General features: G+C 34.1%; 1 protein-coding gene across 1 annotated transcript; it reads right to left on the reverse strand.

Moving 5' to 3' along the window:
- Positions 1–6,356: 6,356 nt before the first annotated feature.
- LOC117779881 (lachesin) lies at positions 6,357–16,666 on the reverse strand. The gene is made up of 9 exons (XM_034616220.1): positions 16,546–16,666; positions 15,825–15,943; positions 14,017–14,202; positions 13,410–13,524; positions 13,147–13,227; positions 12,847–12,978; positions 8,736–8,855; positions 8,488–8,661; positions 6,357–6,769 (listed from the first exon to the last, which is right to left on the reverse strand). Exons 1-9 carry the CDS (start codon positions 16,664–16,666, stop codon positions 6,357–6,359), a joined length of 1,461 nt encoding a protein of 486 aa, XP_034472111.1.
- Positions 16,667–24,024: the final 7,358 nt, after the last annotated feature.

The following is a 24,024-nucleotide window of genomic DNA, read 5'->3' on the forward strand; positions in this document are numbered from 1 at the left end:
TCTTTTGTTCTTAAAACTGATTTTCCAATATTTAAAATCTACGTTAGTTGAATATGTATAAAGAAAAAAAAAGAAACAAAAAAATCAAATTATTTGTTAAAAAAATGTAGAATAAAATTAAAAAGGCCTGGTAATTTAATTACAAATCCAATTAATTCGCAATGTATAAGGATTATTTGCTGAAATAAATAGGTTATAAAATAAAACTACAAAATTTAAAGTTCTTGATTATAGCAAGTATTTATACCCGTTATTTAATAAATAAGTTAAAGGGTATAATATGTTTTTATTTAAGTATGTTTTTATTATTTTTTTGATTAATTAAGAAAATATGCGGATAAAATGTCAACGTCAATGAAGTTAAAACTATTTGATATATTTAAAAAATATCTTACAGAATCCCAAAAAGTAAAAGGTGTATTCAATAAATATGATATCAATCTATTGAATGCAGCTTTAATAATTGTGGTAGAACTTTGGTTTCATTTTAGGGCTAGAATTTGAGATGCATGCTTGATATTGTAGAATTACGCACAGATACTTCTCTTTTGGGAAGGGGAGTATTCAGTATTCGGATTCGGATTCGCATTCGTATCTGCAGTGGTTGACCGCATGCAATGCAAGAGTCCTGCACATTTGTGCATTCGACGTCACGTGGCAGGAAGCAAGTAAATTATGCATGCAGCTTCAAGTGCAATAAAACAGAATTTAATGGGAATTTAATGTCGAAAACATTATCAGGCTCAGGATTCAGCATTGGCTAAAGTGTAGATTCGACAAACAAACGCGCGCACATTCCAACAAATAAGTATGTACACACGCACATAGACACACACACGCATATGTAGACATCTGACAATTGCCGAATCAGCCCATTTTTTTTTGGAGGTTTTTTTTTAATGGAATTTGCGCACAAACACACAGTGGACGTGGTTGCACCAAGTGCCGTGAATCCAACTGGCTAACTTAAGCTCTGCACTCTCCGCACTCCGCTCCCCTCTTCCCCATCCCTCAACTGCTTACTCCCCACTACACTCAGAAAAAAACAAGCCCTCTTTCATCCTGAAAAATTAGAAATCCTCCTATGCATAGTATCATTTTAAAATCAATTAAAAAAAATGTTCTAGAATGTAGTTAGAAACAAAAATACCAACTAACAATGGTTTAATTGCCCGTTTTTTTTAAACAACCAGTTTTCAATTGTTCACAAATTAGTCATCTTAAAATCTTTTTATTAGGGTACTTTATTCTTCCAATTTGAATATTTCTGAAATAAAGATATTTTTATAACTACCATGATGGACTCTAAAATGAGTGTATCATTTTTTTTTGAGTGTTGTCTCGCTTCTCATCCTGCGCTGTTGCTAAATTAGTGACAATGAGTGTGAAAAGCGTCCGAAAGAGGGAAATTCGTTAATGCATGTCTGTATATGTATTTCGCGGTGGTTGTGTGTGTTCCGCGTTGTGCGTTGCACGTTCCATGTTGCCCCATAATTCGTAGTGCTCATTCCTTCCCCTTCCCCTACAACCTCCCCCCTTCCCTGTCGACATCCTCAACCGTTTTGCAGTACAGCATTGTGGGTGCATCAAGCGCACTTGAAGGTTTTATTCTTATCGCCCGTTGTCCATGCGGACTCGATAAACAACAACAACACACAGGACCGAAGGAGATGGCGGATGGGGGTTGGCTTAGGATTTAAGAGGGGGGTGGGTGGAGTAGCCGCCGTCATTTACACAAATGCGCATCATCATGCAGACCGCTTTTATTAGGCAGAAGTCGAAATGCAACAATAGCTCGGACACTAAACTCGCAACGCCCTCACTTGCAACATGCACATTTAGAGATGGGTACGGGTAGCGGCTTTTGTCGGGGCCCATTGAAATAATTATAGTTTGTGAGCATAAAACACAAAAAATATATAGACACGAACGACGAAATTCAAAAAATATATGACTTCCTTTGAAGCATATAATCAAAACTTTTTTTTTTTTTAAATTATTTCATTTTCAAGATTATTAGAAAACACATAACACTGTTTTGTATAATATTTTTTTTGTTGAGGTTTTTACTGCTCAACATTTATCTAATTATGATACCTTTCGATTTATTATCTTTAACTGTTGAGCTAGTAGAGTTTAAAAATTGCCCGCTTGCCTTACAAAATATAAGTGGAAGGTGTCGTGCGTGAGTCGGAAGATTTGGCCATCCCTAATGTACATGCAACTGCAACTGCAACCGGACTCAACCGGATATGGCCGAGTAACCCTCCACGATTTGCTGCAATTTCGCAGTGTTTCGCGTTTTGTGCATCTCTGCTCGGAACTGGAACTGGAGTTTTGGATTGCAGCCACTTTGGCATTTTCAATCGCATGCATTTATGCAAATTCAATGCCAAATGCAACACAGAACATGGCCAACAGCTACATGAACAGCTATGTGCCACTGTACATACATATTACATATGTATTTCTGTATGTATGTATTCATGTATGTGTGTATGTACAGCTGAGAGTGTTGACCATGACAGTGATACTACGCGGAGAATCATATTCATACAAGCATAAAGCAATCTCTGCAATCGTTGCAGGTTTAACATCCGCCAACGTATTCCTCAATTATTAATATTCCACAAGGATGAACACGTACGTATATACATACATACTATATACTAGGCAATTAAGCTTATGGTACGGGTATTCATGTGCACGTGCAACACATTCACAGATAAATGCATGCAAATAAATATGAATATTCTCAATACATGCATCTTTCATCTGTCTTATCATTGAATAATGAAATATGGGATAAACCAAATATCAAATATTATTTGTATATAATATGCTTGTACACATGGCTGATTCTGTATATATATATGTGTTCAATATGTTTGCATTTATTTTATTCTTTCAAGCTGACTGAACTTTGGAGAAATGTTCTGTACATTGTTGTAAATTTTTTTATGTTTTTTTTTTAAATTATAGTTAGGAAGAATAATAAAATTAATCTTTTTTCCATATGAAGATTAAAAAATGATCAAGAATATTATAATAACGTTGGTTTAATGAAGAAATGCTGAAAAGAATTTATAAAGTATGTAAATTAATAGATAAATCAGAAAGTTCCATTCTCCAAACTAAGTTAAGATAAAATGAACGGATTTGGATATGGAAATGGATAGAGAATAGTAATAGAAATATATACACGCAGTATTCAAATTCGGTTTATACACTCTGTTTATATGAGCCTCTACTTAAAATTTCATAGTAATGAATTGATAAATACAAAAAATATAGAAAGATCAGAGAATAGAAAAAACAGATTTTGTTATAGAGTATCTTTGGTAATAATCGATTTCATTATTGATGGAGATAACATAAACTTAAATTGATTGTATTGTCATTATTGTTTGCGCAAAAAGTACTCTTTTTGATTGTTTCATACGTAAATTGGTGATTCAAAATAAATGGATAATTAAATTTTAATTTAAAGTTATACTTATGCTGTTTTTTTTTTACTATATTATTATTGTTGTTTTTTATTATATTAACGTCACGCTTAATGAATATTTGCATTTCATTATTATCGGAAGACATTTCAGTATTGCATAATACGTGTACAGTATATAACTTTTGATTACTTTACATTATCTAATATGAGCAAATAAGCTCAGTATAATGGCTTAAATACAAGAATTTTCGTTAACATTCATTATCATGGTTGTGTATAATTATTGTTTTGTCTTTTGTTCGTGTTCTTATTGTTTTAAATTGTTCTGTTTATAAGCATAGGTTTTACAAGTATATGTATAATTCATTGTTATTGATTTCATTGGCCTTTGAACTTTTTTTTTAAGGGGGAACATTAAGAAATACATGTAATTTGCACATTCACATAAACTCGAATGTATTTATAACTATTGTTATTAAAAATATGCCATTAGCATTTTTCAAATAGCTCACAACCTCAACGTGTTCGAATATTTATTCAAAGTAATAAAAAGATTTTAGAGGTGAAACTCTCAACCAGTTGATTTTCGTATAAAATGAAATTGACTTGAAATTGAATTGGTTAATATTTGTATTCTCAATATTATCATTAAATTAATTTCCATTCATGAACTCTTTTTTTCCAAACTCGTCAAGCAGTTAACAAATAGCATGCACTGCTTGCGGTGACATGCAATTGCACTGCTTGCTAGCTTCCACTCCCTCCCATTGTTAATTAATATTTATCCATGTTTACAATGTCTACATATGTTAAAAGCATAAAGAACTTTCATGAAATCAATGAACAATATTCTATTAGTATAAAATTTTGTATTTATTCTTATCTAACAACAAATGTGAATAAATATTCGTAACAAATATGAGTGTGAGCCACAAAATGGGTAATTTTTATGAAACGTGTACTCGATGTTATGTCTTTTGTTGTGTACTGTACTCTTACTATTCATATAGATCCACAAATCCATGGCTGTCGTAAGTAGTAGAAAAATAAACCGTCGAACAAGTCAATTGATAACGTTTTTTTTTTTTTTTTTTAATCGACTAACGGGATTCTTCGTCTCCTCCATTGGGTGGGCAGTGCCCAGTAACCAGGCTAATAATCAGCAAGGGTAGCTACGATGTACGTACAAGTATGGCTGACACCTCTCTCCTCCCTTTTGCCATTCTTTAGATTCCTTCGTTGTCTCTGTCCCGTTTGTTACTGTGTGGCGTGTGGATTTTGTTGGAAGCATAATTTTAAATGAGCTTAACTGAATACATAGACAATATACAGAAAAAAGCCATCAGGGCATTTGTCGTTATCGTGGCTGTGGCTAGCAGCTGTGACCCCGCATTCGGATATGTCCACGGCGGATGGGGTGACGGTACCAGGCCGGGCGACTTATATGCTTTGTCGAATCCATTACGTCCCGGGGCGTATGTTTGCACTAAAATTACATATTGAAGTTAAAGTTGAAGTACTCATATTGTATTATAATGAATTAACTAATTTATTTAAATATTACAAAAATTTTCTGATAAGAATTTGTGTGGAGTTGAAATTAATTTCACATATATGACAGGGGTTTTCCATTTTTCAATTATTTAAAACTTAAAACAATTATTCAAAACTTATTGAATTATTATTAATTATACTTTTATGTAAAAATTGATAATTTGAGAAAGAGGTTGATGGTCGATGAAGACCATTTTCTACCTAGTTTGCAATCTTTTATAACAATAAAATTGGCAAGATTTGACAAAGTTATAACCGTTCAATGTTTTTGAAAAATCGTCATTGGGAAAGTGTGGAAAAATAGATGGTGTTGGCAAAAAAAAATGAGTTATCCAAATTTAATGTAGTATTAAAGTAGAGACCAAATTTTGATAAAAGAAATCAGTTAAGATTTGACAAAGTTATGGCCGTTCAAAGTTTTTAAACATGGTCATTGGGAAAGTAAGGAAAAATGATCAATGATGGATAAAATTGAATTTTCTATTTGTGATGCGAAGTCAAATTAAGAGTATTTTCAAATATTTTTTTTCATTTGAGGGCAAAAATTTAAAAACTTTAAAATTGTTAATACCAAAATTAATAAGAAGATCCATTAGCTTGATACAAAAAACTGTCTAGAAATTGAGGGGAAAAAGCTTAAAATGCGTATTCTTAGGAATTGACTTTAGTCAACAACTTGCAAACTGACCCAATCAACGAATATATTGTTATTCGAATATTGTGAGACGAGTACTCATGGGTGAGCAATTTATCCATTTGTTGGATGCTGTTCGATGCCGCTTGAACGCAGATGCGGGCTAGGATGAAGCAGGGACAAAGAGACGCACACTTAAAATTGAAACTGACTGCTGGAAAATTAACTTCAGATGGGATTTGGAGAGTACTCCGAGTAGTGAGTAGTGAGTACCGGGCACCGAGTGTTACCAAAATACGGTTTCACTGATAAATCAGTGCGCTCGACAGCTGCACGAGTGCTAAGCCCAGAGTTACTTATGAATCAGAGATAGGTCGGGAAGAGAAGCATGGAAGGCATTGCTCGGATTGCCATGAGAATGAGTATGTTGCGGTTTTGCCGAGCACAGTCCGTGTGCTGTCCGTCTGCTCTTGCTGCTGTTGTTGTTGTTGTTGTTGCTGTCCGTGGCACACTTAGTTACTAGGAAGCATAGATCGAAGAAGCAAAAGCAGAAGCAGAAGAAGCAGCAAAATTCTTTTGCTTGGGGTTTTCTTAGTGCACTAACAGCGACATTATATTTGCCCAAGTCATAGTCCCATGACGTAAAAGTGCCATGTCCTAGTAGGTAGCAAATTCAGCTCCTGGTCCTGGTGCTGTTCCTGGTCGTTGTCGTTGGTCCGTTTAGAGATGTGAATGTGAGTGTTTGTAACTGCCGCTTATGCCTGACTTCATTCTGTGCTTGTGCTTGTGCTTGTGCTCGTACTCGTACTCGTACTTGTGGAATTTTCTAAATCGTAACTTACCTTCCGCTCCGTTTATCATGCCGTTGACGTTTCCACTTGCCACAGCAGCTCCGCTGTTGGTGCTTTGGGGCACATTCCCAATGCCGGTACCACCACCACCGCCACCAGCGCCAGCACCACCGCCGAATACATCGTTCTCTTGCTGCATTTGATTTGAGAAATGGGTTTCCTTGGCACGCACCACTTCGTTCAGTCCCTTGTTGTGGTTGGGCTGCTGCTTCCGACGCGGTTTGCTCGTAGTGTGCACGTGAGGTGTTGGTGTCGTTGTTGACTTGGGCGGTAATCGTAATTCTGCAAGAAATTGCACCAATTATGAAATGCCGAATGGAGCTAGAGGAGGCAAAACAAAGCAAATGGCCTGGCAGACATCCCTTCTGCTTTCCCTTTCCCTTTGCCTTTCCCATCCCGTTGAACAACAACAATGCCAAATACAAAATCTCTAGTGTACTTCCCCTGACTCTATACCAGTTCTTGTAATTTGGTCTGCCGCTTTTCTCATAAGTATGTCTGTTTCGCTTTTCATGAAATGGAAATGATTTAACTACTCCAACAACATGACATTTGATTACAAAGTCACAACTGCAACAGCAACAGCAACTCGCAAGTTTCAGTTATTGTTTGTACCAATTACATCTACGAGTATGTGTATACAGCAATACCCAGAATTATATAATAAAAACTATATGTAAATAAGAACTAGCAGATACTCTGTAATATAAGTAAACTCATAGACAACAAGCCAATCTTATAGTTTCCTTCACTTTGCCTTTCGCCAAATAGTTTCCCCAACAATTTCCATGTGTTCATTACAAGAATGCTTTACTTTTGAAATTTTCAGTTTATTTAAATACCGTGCTAAACTATTTAGCCTGTCAGTTTTGAAGATTATGGAAGCTTTGTTTCGTTGCATGTTGCACAGTATATTTATGTGCCTATAGGCAGAATCAGTTGAACTGTTTGTTTTTTGACGAAAATAACTTGTTAATGAAATTCATAAAATTAAAATGATAGTAGTACTTTCCACTACATTCCACTACAATAACTTCTCTTAAATACACACAATATGTGTACTTGTTTCTCCACTTTTAATAATGTTTTCCACTATTTAAAATAAAGATTTAAATAAAGATTTCTAAATAGAAAATATATTAGGGCAAACAAACTAATTATTTTCAATTGATAGAAAATTGGTTAGTATTTTGTAATTTGACATACCCTTTCAAAATTAAATTTTTCTTTAAGCAAAAGCAAACAAAATGCGTGATTAAAATGAACAGTCTTTATGGCAATGTTATAACTGAAGCTCGTTTAAGATGTACGGAAGTGTACTTGTCCAACATTGCAATTGATTCAATAAAACGAGTTTATGAGATATAAATGAAAAGCTTTAAGCTTATTTCTTGATTTCAGTCAGACAACAGACAACAGACAATGACTGTGGGACTGTCGTGTAAGTGAAAATTGAAATGGCGTCCACGAACTTGATGCAACTCCATTGCCAATGTGCGAGTGGAGAAAGTTTTCCGCTGATTGTGCAATAATTCATGCTTAGTTTCTGTGCTCCAACTCTATTTTTGGATGGCTGAGAATGGGAATAGAACTAGAGCAGGGAATGAAGATGGGGATGGGGATAAGGAGCAAATGTGCAGATGAAAGATAGAGAAAAGCTTCAGTCGTTTTTAAATGAGATCGATAAAAATAATAGACCGACGGAAATCCTAGGTGATTTATTGCACGGAAACTGAACGAATTACACATGCGATGCAGACACATACTTGCCTTCCCCCATCTCCCCTATTTCTCCCAATCCCTAATTCTCCACTGAATTGATGGTTTCGAATTTTAAGAACTATTTGGCTTAGTCTGGCACACAGTCTCCTATTGAATGATTTCCCCACATAAACATACAGATACACTTATATATATATTTGAATATGTATGTGCGGCATTGAACTTGAAATAAGTTTTTGTATCTATTTTTTTTTTGGTATTGTATTGTTTGTTGTTACCTTGCAGTCGAATTCTTGTTTCGCTCTTCCCAAGGGCATTCACACTCGAACAGCTGTAAGCACCAAAGTCAGACTTTGTCAGGTGTCGTATCGTCAGATTGAGATGCCACGTGTACAGGTTAATCAATGCCTCAGATATGTTATACTTGTTGCCATTATGTAATTTAACGTTGCCTGTAATTGTTAATTAGTTACAATATTAGTATATTCAAGTATACTTGTAAATGTGTTAATATCGTTTAATTTACCTTCGTTGCGGTACCAGCCGTTTAGTGGTTTTGGATATACTTCCACAATACATTCTAGGGTTACTTCTCTCTCGACTGGCGCCCCCACTAATTGGTTAACCGCCTTGATTGTTGGCGGAACTGAAATTTAACAGGGTGCAAGAATATAAAGTTAGATTTCCGTAATTTTTCAAAAATAAACTATTCGGATAAGCTTAAGGGAATTAATAATACTATAAAAATTTATAAAACGAAATAATTCTTAAGCTTAGCAGGCCTAATTGAAAGGATTTAATACCCACTATTTAATTGTGCGTTGAAAATATTCTTTAAAATTTGAATATTCCTTGTATTGCAATAACCTTGTGTTTTATTACACATCTTTCATTCATCTTTGAGCATATTTATGCTCAAAATCATGTGATTCTTCTTACGCAATTAAGTACGAGCAGCATCTTTAACTTTGCGATTTTTTGTGAACATCTTTTGAAGTAGCAACAATAATTTTTCACTTATTTCTCTTTTTTTATTAGTCACCACAATGATGACTGCACCAACTTCAGCAAATGACTCTGCTGCATTCATTTCAAAGACAAACTTTTCGTATTTCGCACAGATACACAGAAAGACAGTCAGACAGTGAGACAGAGAGACAGAGAGAAGTGAAGCGATAACTTGTGGGGTGGCCATTTCACTCGCTCTCTCTTTTCCCCGCCATCGTGACACTTTGAAACTGGAACTGGCTGCAGTGACTTTGGTATTCGCTTTACACTCACTTTCAATGCACTAACATTAGTTGATAGTTGTGCCAATATAAGTCCTAGACGTGTAGTGGATGCTATGTAACTAACAACAGGCAAAAGTGCGTTTGATATACTCTTATAACAGGTAAATACGACTTTTTAACTATGTTTGCAGTAGAATTCTTCGTAAAAGTCTTTTCTGAGTTAGTTGTTCTATCTTACATATGTATATAAAATATTATTATGTTATTATTATGGATGTAATGTGTATATACTCCAAAATGTCTATATATTACCAAATATTTACGATATGCACAAACAGAAACTTAGGCAATTTGATAAAAGATAGTAGATAAGTTTTTGTTAAAAAAACTAATCGATCTTCTACATAAACCGTTTGATTTACACTGGTTCGCTTTCCATCCCATTCCTCTCGCTCTAGTTCATCTCTAGTTCTTAGTTCAAATTAGCTCCTTCACATTCGTTCGTTCAACGCATTTAGGGGGGCAAAAGAGCGTAAATACGCAGTTTTCTTTGCAAATCGCACTTACATACAATTAAAACATCTGTAAGTGTATTTAAGCGTCGGCTAGTTAATGCATTACATTTAGTGTGTGTACTTTTCCCCAGAAGATTCCACTGGTTGGGGTAGCCCAAAGAAGCGCGGGTGCAAACTGAGTGGGTGCGTGAGTCACAGGCTAAGTTCGTGGGGCAGTGACGGGGGGAGTGGTGTTTTCATAGGTTCATTTTATGCTAGTTGTGTCTGTGTGTGTGTGTGGTACCCCAACAGTATGCTTGTGTGTGTGTGTGTGTAAATGACGACTGTAATACTCTGTTTCAATGCAGCAAAGGCTCATGCTCATGCTCATGCTCATGCTATTTTTCCTGTCGTTGGCTGCTGTTTCGCCAACGCAGTTGTTGTTGTTGTTGTCGTTGTTGCTAAAGGATAATTTTAAGCCATAAATAAAATGGATTAAAGCGCAATGATCCGCTCATCAAAATAGATTTCATCCTCTGTAATTTCTACACTGGGAACATTATTAAAGCTTTTCTGCAAAATCAATGATAGTCCCAAGTCCCCGTAGTCTTCGCTTGCGGATTTATATGCCATTTTAGCTTTATTTTGTTGTTTATCTGTATATACTGGTATTCTCGTACATGGAAATATATTATTTGGGGTTTGTGTATCCTTGCTTTAACTTTAAGTAATAACTGTTAAGGTTTTAATGTGGCCATGCAGGAATATGCGGGAATAAATCCATCTATGTTGCTTAAAACTGAAATAACTTTTGTGTTTTCCCCCAAAATACAAAGTTTAATCGTAGGAAAATGCATGATTAATTAACGTATATTCGTTTTATGCTGTCATATCCCAGCTTCAGTCTGTTTATTTTCAAGTCAGCCAGGCAAGAAGAATTATTTCTTGATTTTCGTTCTTAAAATCTGAAATAAACAAATGCGATAGCAACCGTCGAGGTGACGACTACGAGATATCCTTTCACGTTTGCGCATTCACATTAATAAATATATACTTTTGGATGTTCTGTAAGCCTTTACGACTCTTTATAAAAAATTGGATGTGAATAAATTGTGTGTTCATTATCACATCGTAATGTTTAATATATTGAGGATGGACAGAATTTGAAGTGAAGAAAATAACGAATATTTTTAATAAATTTAAGAAAATTTAGAAAAGAATATCTAGTAAAGAAAAATTCTTTAGTGACGAAAGACCCAAAAGTTGTGTTATTAAATTAAATGCCACTTAATATTTAAATTATCCTTTAACAAAAAAATAAAACAATAAAAAGCTCTATCTACTTTATACATTTAAAAATTTTCCTGATAGTACGTAATACAAATTTATAATGTTGAAAAGGCTTAAAGTAAAACTTGTAGTTAAAAGACTTGTATGCATGTAAAAGCCATATGCAATAGATCAGGAGTTGACCAGTTTGCCCTTCTACCATTTTGCCGTTTTTGGCCATTTTGCTTGGGCAACTTGGACGTTTCGACAATTGCTAACTTTGAATTTGCATTTGCATTTAACTGATTTTGACGTGGACACATTGCCAAAATTTCAACTGTTGTATATGTCTTGGATGACTTTCACTTACACTCGCAGTCTCACACAATTACCGAGCACACATATACATGGATATATATACATATACTAGCGGAATTTGGGAATGTGTTGGGAGCGCCCATGGATGTATGTTTGTACATACATAAGACAATGCATGGCAACTGTTCTATGCGTAAGAGACACACACCGACACAAATGCATATATGCATTTGAAATACATACTCACAAACTCACACATATTCGTATATAGGAAGTAAACAGAATAATAGAGGCAACAGCTCATGACAATAGTTCAATGTGTGCTCTCAGCTTCTGCTGCTCTCCTCTGTCGCTCTCCTCTGTCACTCTCCTCTGCTTCTGCTGCTTTTGCTGCTTTTCTAGTTACGAGTTGTTATTACAATAGCACATACTATACTCGAAGCATACAAGCCCATTTGATATGCTTTTGGCTGGTACCCGAAGTGCGACTATCGCAACTTTTCACAACTGCTACTCTCTGAATTTGACTTGACAATCTCATGGTGTTGATTTGTGACTTGTGCCACACCAACGCCATGTTCCGAGTATCGCCAACACAATATTCTTCTCCTTCTCCTCCTCTTCATTCTTCTTACAGAATCATACTTCGTCCTCTACTTACACTCTTTCCATTTGCTAGACACAGTTTGATTGTTTCGTTTGGGAACATAAAAACCTCAGAATGACCATGGCGACCATTCAACAAAAACTATTTTACATATGAATCATTTCAACACATGTCTGTATATCAACAATATCATATTAAACTCATTTCATACCTTCTGAAAACTTGTATCTTAATTTAAGTCAAAGCAACCTACCTATAAGACATTAAGTAAATACATTCCCATAATCCCAAACTTTCTAAAATTTGTACTATTCCATTTATTGATTACTTTCAAGTGTTTCTTAAATTCTATCAAGGATTACTTGTTGAAAAAGTTTGTAAAACTTTCTTAATTGTATTCCCTAAAGATTTCATAAAATCTAAATTAAACACTACTCAGAAACCCATCGTTTAAGTATTGTATCTTTTTTGAACATTGATGCAATAATTTATTACTTTTAATTATTTTCTCAAAGTTTAAGTCAATTCTATTCAGAAATCATATTCTAATATATAGTGTCGTTTATATTTCTTAAACTCTCTTATCTTTCTTTATTAGTATTTATTAATAAACTTAAATTAAGTAAATTCTACTTCAAAAATTATATTTGTAAAATAGTTTTTTAAAAGTGTCTTACATTTTTCCTTAAGTTTAAGCAATTATTGAATGGGACTTACAGTTGACGTGTATATCAAAACGCTTGCTCACTGAGGGTGGCACCCCATTTGATGCTATGCACAGGTAACCCCCCATATCAGTACGGTGGACATTCGTGAGTGTCAGTCGCTCGCCTTCCACAGACTTGAGAGCTTGAATGACAAGAAATTGTTGGAGATGGTGTCAATCTAATGTTGGTTATGCACTCAGATTTTAAATATCGATATTACAGTGCATTAAAAACTGTTTACACAGTCTGTTTTGTGGTCTTTCAATATCCAAGAGAGTATAAGTGATGATTCAGTTATTTAAATATGCACCTTGTTTGTCTCTGCTTTCCGCACGGAGCATAATATCCTTGCCGCCCTCACGTCGCCATTGCACCATGGGTTCGGGAACACCTGTTAAATTAAATTTTAATTAATAAGGATTAGTTTTGATTTTGATAAGTTAATAAGCTTAAGGGGAAGTGCAGTTATTTCAATTAAGTCTTAGTTCTTCAACATCGTATACAATACAATTATTCTCCTAGTTAGAATTTTGAAATTGATTTGAATCTTTGTGTTAGTTTATTTATATTCACCTGTGGCACTGCATTGTAGTGAGATGCTGCCTCCCTCTGTGCTGACACCCTCGTCAATATTTTCGTCGGGGTGATACAAAATATCCGGTGGCACTACGACATCCAAATAACCCGACTGTGAAGAACAAAAACACAGATTTAAAATTTCAACATTTTTAAAATAATTCAAATATTCAAAACATTTTATCTGCCGAGATCGAGGTATTCTTACAAATGGTATTTCATTCAGACTGTTATATGCATTATCATAAATTGGTTATACCTCTATATATATTGAGTACAGGGTATAGAGATTTCTGATAGTAAACAGCTTTATAATATTGCTGATTGGAATTCTTGTGCTTCGCTTAACAGAGCTACAGTACGTGCAATCAGTATACGTACACGTACACGTACTCGTCTTCATTGTCGTGCTGGACAAATTCGACTGGTCACCTGAGCTAATCCATTCACACATATCTCTCAAGTAAGCCAGGACTCAGGACACAGGACTCGGACGCATATGGCGTAAAGATTACAGTCTCGGCAGGACACCTAAGCAAACCACGATAGTCATCTGGGAATGCGATAAGGTAGACAGCATTGAGGGGTGGTGAATTCCACTTACCAGACTCTTCATGGGATCCGTGTTCACCTGGCACATGTAGCTGCCGGAATCGTTTAGTTGCACGTGGGATATGTGAAGTTTCCAGGTGTTGTGTCCATTGTGTGTCACTGATAATCTTGGATTTAGCGAGACCATATGTGTATGTATACCAAGTATTGCTTTTGAATCTGATTTAATCCATGCCACCTGAAATTGCACAGTCAATGCCAAAAGCAGAGATACCAAGCGTTTCCAAGTATTACAAGTTTGTTTCTCTCCCAACTTCACAAAACATCCATTACTTAGGCTCATGGATGTGAGTGTCTATGTACTGTACTGTATACATATGTACTTTATGTCATTGAATCCCCTCTCCCGATGGACCTACTTACTTATACACAAATACATACAAATAAGATTAGAGCGAGGTTGTCTGGTTTGGTCAACTCAAATACGATTTTATGGCATATTAATGTTCTCGCACTTACCCCACCTTTTACATGGGAAGAAGCGGGCTATCTGTTGGGGTATTTTGTTTTCAACTCTCCACCTGTATTCTGCATCCATTTCACATACATCCTACCTATTCACTGATGTGTGTATTTATTAATTCATAAACTAAACTAACATAAGTTCTTTACGCAACTTCTGCCTGATTTATGTTACAGTTTCGAATTACAGAAATGACATAAACAAGTGAGAGAGCTGCTCAACTTCGAGTTACCCTGTAACACCCAAGCTCTTACACACAAAAAAGACAGAAATGTTATAAGGTGGCGCTTACAAAGCTTGTCATAGCTCTAATAAATTCTGTAATCAGCCGGATGATAAGAAAACAGGGTAACACTATTAAAGCTTGTTGAATATGTATATAGAGTTAAAAATAAATGTTCCAATGTTGACTGAAAGTTTAAATAGGTAAATAGCAAAATATAATGGAAACAGAAGCTCTCTTAATAGAAAACACGAAAAATTGGTTTCAAAGACATATTCAGGCCTGTTCCGGTTTTCACTTCCTATTTTATCGGATTTCAAAAATTGTCATTTTTCATGTTGCAGGTGGGCTAAACATTTTAAAATTATATTAAATCACGTTATTGGACTTAAATTCACCAACACAAAGTGTTTTCAATACGCAAAATATTTTCAGATTGATACACTGAAAAAAAAGACCAAGTTCTAAAATCAAGAACATTCATCTTAAATATTTTGTTCTTAAAATAAGATTATTTAAAGACCAAATTACTAAAACTAAGATTATTAATCTAAAAAATCTTAAAATCTTAATATAAGAATAAAAATCTTAAATTGTTAGGAAAGTATAAATAGGTACTATTTCGTATCGCTCTGGTTAGAGAGGCCGCTTCAGTTGTGTGAAGCAGTATGCGGCGGTTCGAATCCCCCTCGTAAAAAATTAAAATAACATTTATAAAATCACTAAAACAGAATAAAATATAAATAAATAAAAATTTAAAAATAAAAAAAATATAAATATAAAAAATAATTTTCATTTATTTTATTTTTGGATTTTAATTTTAAGAACATTTATTCTTAAAATAAGAACTTGGTCTTATCTAAAATGTGCTTAAATTAAGATGTGTTCTCTTAATCTAAGAATTTTATGTTCTCGACGCATTTTTTAGACCAAAAATCTTAGTTCTGAGACCAAAATCTTGATTTTAGAACATTTTTTTTATCAGTGTAAAGGAACAGGCTAAAGATTTTCACGTCCGAGAAATCTTGCCGAAAGTGAAAACCGGAACAGGCCTGATTGAATTTTGAAAAAATCTATATTTAAAATAATCACATTAAAAAAAGCTTATACATACCCGATATTGGCCCAAATTGTCCACAACGCAAGTGAAAGAAATGTCGCGTCCTTGTGGTACGGTGATATTCGTTAATTGTGCCAAAAACTGCGGCCCCAATTCATCGGGATCCTTGTGACCTTTAAGGTTGAGAAGAGAAATAAAAATAATTTTAAATATAAAGCAAACACAGGTGTAACAGGTAAACAGTTGTAGCAGGTGTAACATAATGAAAATGTAATTCAAAAAGTGCATTACGCAATTGTAAAACTTCCACATGTTTATCCCACCCCAAATAAAAACCATTAAGCATTATTCAAGTTGCGGAGTCTCTTTTTTTTGCCTGGTCCGCTTAGAATATTATTTGCAATAACTGAGGATAATGCAAAATTAGTTGCTGCTTAAATTAATTACATTTAAAACTCGTACAATGCGGCAAATTAAGCTGTTGTTCGAGTAAAGAAAAACTTTTGCTGTCACGGCCTTAAATCCCGTTTTGCTTGACGACAGTTGTATACTCTCACAATATTTAGAATTAAAAGAGGCGTTTGTAATATATAATAAGAAGTATTTGCAATGAATATAATATTGTAAATCTAAATGAAAACTTTTAAAATAAAAACATATCTTAAATCTATATTTTAAAACCATGATTTACTCCTAATACATTTTTTAAGAAAAAAATTGAAAATGATATTTGTACTATATATATTAAGTATTTATATTATTTAATTTAACTTACTTTGTGTATTTGTTAGCGAATGACTTCCTTCTGTGCTCAATACTCCGGATAGTAACAAAAGTATGACGGAGGCTAAAGTCCTGACCCAAAATTGTATCTGAGTCATTAGGGCAGTCTTCATTTTGATCTACAGGCTTCTGATCGTCTCAGGATCTTCAGGTACTTCCAAAAAAACGTACTATCTTATATAATATGCATAAAAATCTCGCTATTCGAGCTGATCCCTTGATGGCGATACTTTCGCCTACTTATTCGATCTGAGCATTTCTTCTAATCCTCTAGTATTGTCAACTGTTTACAGATCATCACGAAAAGTCGTTTCAAAATATCCAAAGTGTTTCTGCAAAAAAAAAGAATGTTAAAGGTTGAATCATAAATAAACTAAATTAAAAGGAATTTGTATATTATGTATCCCAATTGTATGTAGCATAGTGTATATTTTTTTTAGCATATTCTATGCTGTCTGTTGTTAATGCAATAATTATCTTTATTTGTAAAGCTATTTTCTACGGTGAAAGGCATAAAAGCAAAAAGGCAAAAGGCAGCCAAAGTAAAAACCAAATTCCTTTTCTGGAATGCGTCGCGCAATTCACTTTGCCGACTGGAATTTCTTTAGCAAATTTTAAGTTATGTACAAAAATGTATAAAGTGGTGAAATAATACATCTAATTTAAGAGGAGTGAGCTCTGTGGCAACAATTTAACAGACAAACAAACATATTATGGTCAAAAAATTACAAAACAGGCATTTTCAATTTGCAGTACATAAAAGGGGAGAAAAGGGTTATTAAAAGAGAGGTTTTCTCCATTAAATCAAATAAATTTAAAAGTATTTGGTTAAGTTTCTAAAACTGAACTGAATTTTAAATATAAAAACATTTAATTAATTTGATATTTCTTAGAACAAAGTAGCAGATCACGCTTCTAAATTCAATGTTTACTTTAAACAACTAACCACAAGTTTTATTGAATTATTAAATTCTCTTTTAGCTGCTTGAAACTTTCCAGCTGTACAAACAAGAAAGAGAATGATAACTGAATATACTTAGATTTATAAAGAATATGTCTTTCCGGTCGAGCTTATTACTTAGAATAATATTCTATATATTGTACTTATAATCAGCTCTACATATACACGTACATATATGTCACATTCCAGATTTTTTTTTTGATATGGTGTTTTATTTACTCAGCCAACGTATTCTAATCGCCATGCATAAGTAATTCCCATTCAGACTGGATAATATAGCATATTATTACAAAAGTTTTTTTTAAATTCATTTTGAATCAATAATTTGTAAGTAGCATTGCAAAATTTGGGAAAAAATGTATTTCATTACAACTTTTGTTTTTAAATTACAAAGTTACAGTTATCATAAAATAATTTAACACATTTGAAAAAGCAGGGTATTTATCTATCTTTTTTACAGTTGTGTTATCTTTCAACACCATCTTTAAGTGCTTTTCAATAATGAGAGAAATTATTTCCATTGTACTGAGACTGTATGTAAAAATCAGAGCCATCAATTTTGGTGCGAATCCGATTGTATGTGCGTAATGGTCATCCATCAACAATTAATCGCTCAGTTGCAGAGTGTGAGAGAAGAGGGAGGAGAGAGGGAGATATGTGGAAAGAGAGGGAGAGGGGAAAAGAGCGCGGGGGGTTCGAGAAAGAGTGTTAAAATAAAGAAAATATTCAGCCGGAATTTTTAATTCTCAACGACTGCAATCAAAGGATTTTACAAATGACCAACCCATCTGCTTGTCGGTTGCTTGTTGGATGTTGGTGAAGCAATGCGATTGCATAAAATGCTTTAACCACATTTCATGTTTGCTCTTGCACTCCCCGAGCGTCGGCTCTGTTGACCACAACAAACCCAACTGCGTTACTTTAGTGACATCATGGCCATCACCCCATTCGGGCCAACAGGCCATTTGGGCCATCAGGCCGTCAGGGCATCACGATGAGAGTATCAGCATAAAGTGCCTGCTGATCCATTTATTCATATTCAGTTTCAGCTAAAATCACATAGAACTGTTGCTCTGATGTTCCATTTAAACGGGATTCCCCTTTAACCCTGTCCCCCTCATCTGACACTCCAACGTTGCACAACGCTTAGTCCATGCTTACACTTATGTATGCAAAAATGAACACATGCATGTACTTACATACTTACATGCATGTCTGTAGGTCTGTGTGTCTCGTAGTCGGACATTACGCATGTGGATATGCATGACCAGATTGCTGGTTTTGGCTAGTAAAAGATACAGATACGTCTGTGTGTGTCTGTGTACGTGTGTGTGTGTGTGTGTGGGTGTGTGTGTGTGTAGTATACGTGTTGCCGGATACGGATACGGAATTTCGAAATTGTGCGCTGTCGGGTAATACGAAATTCCATTCGCCACAATTTTTAATCAGAAGTAACTGGTGTGGTCGAGCATTTCCGACGGCCTAAAATAAAAATTCAAATAAAAAGATTTGCGTCTGAAATCTCATTAAAAACAATTCCGTTTGTGAAAACAAACAAAAAACAAACAAACAAATGTACGAATGAATGAACGAAGTGGATGGCCGAGGAAACATGGACATATCCATCAGAGATGCCAACTACTCACCACAAGATAAAATGCACCAGATACACAACAGAAAATAAGAATAAAACAATTACAAACCAGAATTTAAAAATGAAATTGGAAGTCAATGATAAATAATGATTAATGATTATAATGATTCCTATTTTCTGTGTAAGACAGAAAAGAGTACAAATAGTTTTTCTTAAAAGTGAGGAGTTGTAATATAAATGATTATTTGAAAACTCTTTAAATTTGACTTCGAAAATAACAACTTCATCTTGTAAATTTTTTTCCATTATTTTTTAATATTAAAAAATAAATTTTAAATCTAACCCAAAAAAAAAAAAACATTTTCGGATATATGTTCGAATGTTGAATATATTTGCCGCCTGAAGTAGTATAAAAAAAAGATAGATATATCTGAAAAAGGCTGAATTGGCAACACTGATATCCATCCACACGCATGGACGCTGAGCGCAATGTGCGCTGTAATCCCTACAGCTGTAGCAATGCCAATACCAGTCCCAGATCTCTTCCTCCTCCCCCTGCTACTCCCCCTGCTCCTGCTCCATCTTCTTTACCACAGTGCAGCCAACTGCCTTGAACTTGTCAGTTCGTTCATCGTCCAACTGATGCCTCCTCGTTGCTGGCCTGTTTGTCCATTTGATGACGAAGAGCTACCATCAATTTGCAACACTGCCATTGCCGCCGCTTAACTCCCCCGTCCAGGATAAGGAGGAGCATCAGGAGGAGCTGGAGCAGGGCCAGGAACAGGAACATCAGTCGTCGTCGTGGTCCGCTGTACGTTTACCATCCTCCCACTTTGAGTGTAAACACATAATCCATTTAAATTGTTTGTGGTTTTTCTTATTGTTTGTTTCCCTTCTTGTTTTCATTGTACGAGTAACTGCCATTTTCGCTGCTGTCGCTGTCGCTGTCATTTCTGGCCAAGCTATGCGAAAAACCGAAGGCAAATCGAGCTCATGTTAGAGGCCTACACGCCTTCGCTTCTATCTAGTTACTTTAAACAACAAATATATATATTATTCTCCACCTACTATTGTATCTGTACCTTATTTTTTCTGTTCGCATTCTTCCCTTCTTTTTTTTTTTGTTTTGACACTTGACATTTAATGTACTCCAAATGATGTGTATTATAGGTACATTTTTCAAATGAAATCTATTCTAATCTTATCTGTGTCATAATAACGGTTGCCACTTCATAAAAATATTTTATACCAGATTTTAATGTTTAAAATGTGTGAAACTTTTAATATTTTTTATTCACATTTTATAATTTACAATTTTAAAAGTTCATTTTAAAAATTATTTAAAAATGAGATTCTAATTAAATAAATATTTTTTAATTTTCATTTTTTGACTGATAATATCTACTCCGCGAACCCGAACCTGAAATGAACCACTTTCTTAAATAAAAGGTTCGGTTCGAAAAGAAATAGTTACATGCATTTCGTCATATAATACTAAGACATCATAAAACTATTTTGAATTTTTTATAAAGTTAAATTTTGTTTAATAAAATGAATCACAACATTTAAAAATTAAAAAATTTCATCAAAAAAAAAAAAAATAAATAAAACTTTTTTCAAGAGTATTCTAATGGCTTGGGGTTTTTAAGATCTTACATTTAGTTATTTATTTGAAAGCACTTTCGATTGAAGCACTTTTATTTAGTTTGACATTCAACAACTTAGCAAATGATAAAAAAAAAACAAAGTTCGTCAACATGAGCTTTTTGAGGGTTTTCCATTCTTCCGTGTCGATGCGTCTTTATTCACTCCCAAAAACACTCAAGGATGCATTAAGTAACATTTTGTGACACGGCGAGTACTGGTACGAGTACTCGTACTCTGCTTAAATGGCAGTGTCGTAAGATGTCTGTGCAGAAGTCAAAGTTCTTCAAATTTGCATAGACTCAAAATGACATGTTACTCTTTCTGTTCTCTTTCTGTCGCCAGCTCAAGCCAATAGTGATTGTAAAAAAAATATATTGAATGTTCTCGTTGCCTCTAGTCATAGTTACATACACATCTACACATGATAAAAAAAATCTTCTAAAACCAAGATTTTGGTCTCAAAACTACGAATTTTGGTCTAAAAAATGCGTCGAGAGCACAAAATTCTTAAAATAAGAAAACACATCTTGGATTTAAGAAAATTTTAAATAAGACCAACTTCTTATTTTAAGAGTAATTGTTCTAAAAATTATAAATTTTATTCTGTCTTGGTAATTTTACAAATATTACTTTAATTTGTTGCGAATGGGATTCGAGCCGGCGCCTACTGCTTCACAATTAAAGCGGTTTCTCACATGAAATAGTACAAATTTATAATTTTCATTCTTGAATTAAGAACTATGATTTTTTAGATTAATATTCTTGGTATTAGTAATATGGTATAAAAATGTTCTTATTTTAAGAACAAAATTTTTAAGATGAATGTTCATGATATTAGAAGTTGGTCTTTTTTTTCAGTGTACATACAAATGTACAGATACTTGCACGTAAACCAAACACTGATTAACTTAGCTGAGTATTCTTCTTTAGCAGATGCACACAGAGTAAATATTGTCAAAAGCAAGGTAATGTGCTGAATTCTATCGATGCAGAATTTGTCAAAGTGACACTGCAATCTACTTTAAATATATATATATTTATATACAAATATAAATAGCTGTTACATAATAAGTGCATTTAAATGCTTGTTAAACAATTTGAACAAATTAAAATACTTATTCAATTAAATTAATTTGATTTATAAATTGAATAAAACGGCCTTAATAAATGTTTGTGTATTATTGTATGAGCGTAGCAATAATTAAAAATATTTTTGTTAGTTTGGAAATAAAATTTATGGTCACCGATGTTTGCGACTTTGAAAATCTGCGTGAAATATGTACTCTTTGGGATTGTAGAAACAACGACATTTATGACTTCCTTAAAAAAATATCTTTGTTTGCAAAACATACCGGTTTTCAATGGATGTTAGAAAGCGTCGAAAAGTCGCATTCCAAAATGTTAACATATCGGCATAGCTGAAACACAAACAATTTATGTTCCTTTCTATCTACAGATTCATTTACCTTTATTACCCATGTCAGCTAGCAATTTGTAGGGTTTAGAAGTATTTCATTATTTAATTATTACTACTAATATTATTATTAAAAGAATTATCAAGGCTAAGCTTAAATCGAAAGTTAAATCAAAAAACCAGTCGGAAAGGCTATAGTCGAGATCCCGACCGGAGGGTGGCGAGGCTAATATTTGAAGTCGGTGTGCCAAATTTGCTTGCTCTATCTCTTATTGTTTCTATACATTGTACATATATGTACTTACATATGTAGTGTAATGAGAGGGAATGTAATAGGCAACACTACATGCTCAAATAATACGGCAATTGTGCAACTGTTCAAAAGTGGCAATCTGAAATAGTTGTAAGGTAAAAGTTGCAACACAGCACATACACAATACACATAGATAAGGAGATTGCACTATGGTCCGAATGACGATTTTTTTTGGAAAAAATTAATAACTCGAGAACGAATGAAGATGTTTTGGTCTAGTTTTTTGCACTTGGGCTTATAATACGCCAATGGCCTAGAAAAGTGGGCGTGGTGCCGCCTTTATTTTTGGATTCTGCGATATGCAAATTTTTGTTTTTCAAGCTATCAGCACCAAATTTGCAGGTTAGGCGTGTTACTATGCCCCTAACGTGTTGGTAAAATTTGATCCAAATCGGACAACTTATCATATAGAATTAATAGGAATTATCGGTTGAAAAGTCACTTTTTGTACAAAAACCATATTTTTTCCAAAATATCTGACCAAACTGAGCGTGATATTATGCTCTCACATTCGGGCTAACATATATCAAGATCGAATAACTATCATTTATAATGTCATATTGTTCAAATTATAAAAATCGGTCGTGAACTGACTTTTTGTATGAAACTAGAAATTTTTGTAATTTTCGTAAATGCGCACAATAAAATAAGCCAAAAAATGAGAAAATTCGTAATTCTGTCTTATGTGTTGTGGCCACACCTTAAACAACTACGCATTTTTCAACGTGCTGCATCAAGGCAACATTTTGAGAAATGCACCAAAATGCGCAACTTCAGCTTAATAGTACAAATTCAGAATTGATTACTCTATAAAATGCATATAGTTTCATTGCTAGCATATGCTAGCAAAATTAGTTATTTCTTTCCAAAGATAAAATTTAATTGAAAAAATTTTGATCGAGGCAAGTTTTTAAATTACAAAAAACAATACATTGCACGTTGATTTTCAAAAACGCGAATATATAAACGCAAAGTACAAGCCACAATGAATGTAATCCATGATAAATTTGGTTAAAAAAGCTTTTGAATTAGGGCTGTTAAGTAATTAAATATAACCTTAAAAATTGAAATAACAGTTTCATGTGCTCTCTGTTCAAAGCAACTTTGTTTCACAGCTGTTTGCTAAACAGTATTGGACAATGTGAAAATTTGGGAATGCAACATTTGAGTTGAACGTAATTTGAACAACTTTTTAAAATGACTTCTTTCCAAAAAAATCGTCATCCGGACCATAGTGGATTGTCATCGAAGCGATTCATCGCGATGGGTTGAGTTTAACATTTTCGTAGCACAGATTTCGGGGCATACTCCTGCAATAGTAATAGTATACATTTACACTGACTGCTGTAAGTTTTCAACTGTGAGGATCATATGTCACTACATATTTGCATACCAGTCGCACTTTTTCATTTAAAATCTCATTTGCCAACATTCTCATATTCATATTACAGGCCGTTCTCAGCCCGATACACTTTTCATAAACTAGTTCCGCACTCCGACACACCCCCTATTCACCCCTCCGCCCCTTGAAAGTCCCACCGT

This window comes from Drosophila innubila (assembly GCF_004354385.1).
Source record: "Drosophila innubila isolate TH190305 chromosome 2L unlocalized genomic scaffold, UK_Dinn_1.0 4_B_2L, whole genome shotgun sequence".
In the NCBI taxonomy this organism is placed as follows: Eukaryota; Metazoa; Arthropoda; class Insecta; order Diptera; family Drosophilidae; genus Drosophila; species Drosophila innubila.

Bases quoted from the DNA above. Each gene is read 5' to 3' on its own strand.
- LOC117779881 (XM_034616220.1), bottom strand. From the start codon at position 16,666: ATGAAGACTGCCCTAATGACTCAGATACAATTTTGGGTCAGGACTTTA. The intron at 15,944-16,545 runs GTAAGTTAAATT...TCAACCTTAAAG, and splicing joins TTCGCTAACAAATACACAAA to GTCACAAGGATCCCGATGAA. The intron at 14,203-15,824 runs GTATGTATAAGC...GTGCAATTTCAG, and splicing joins ACAATTTGGGCCAATATCGG to GTGGCATGGATTAAATCAGA.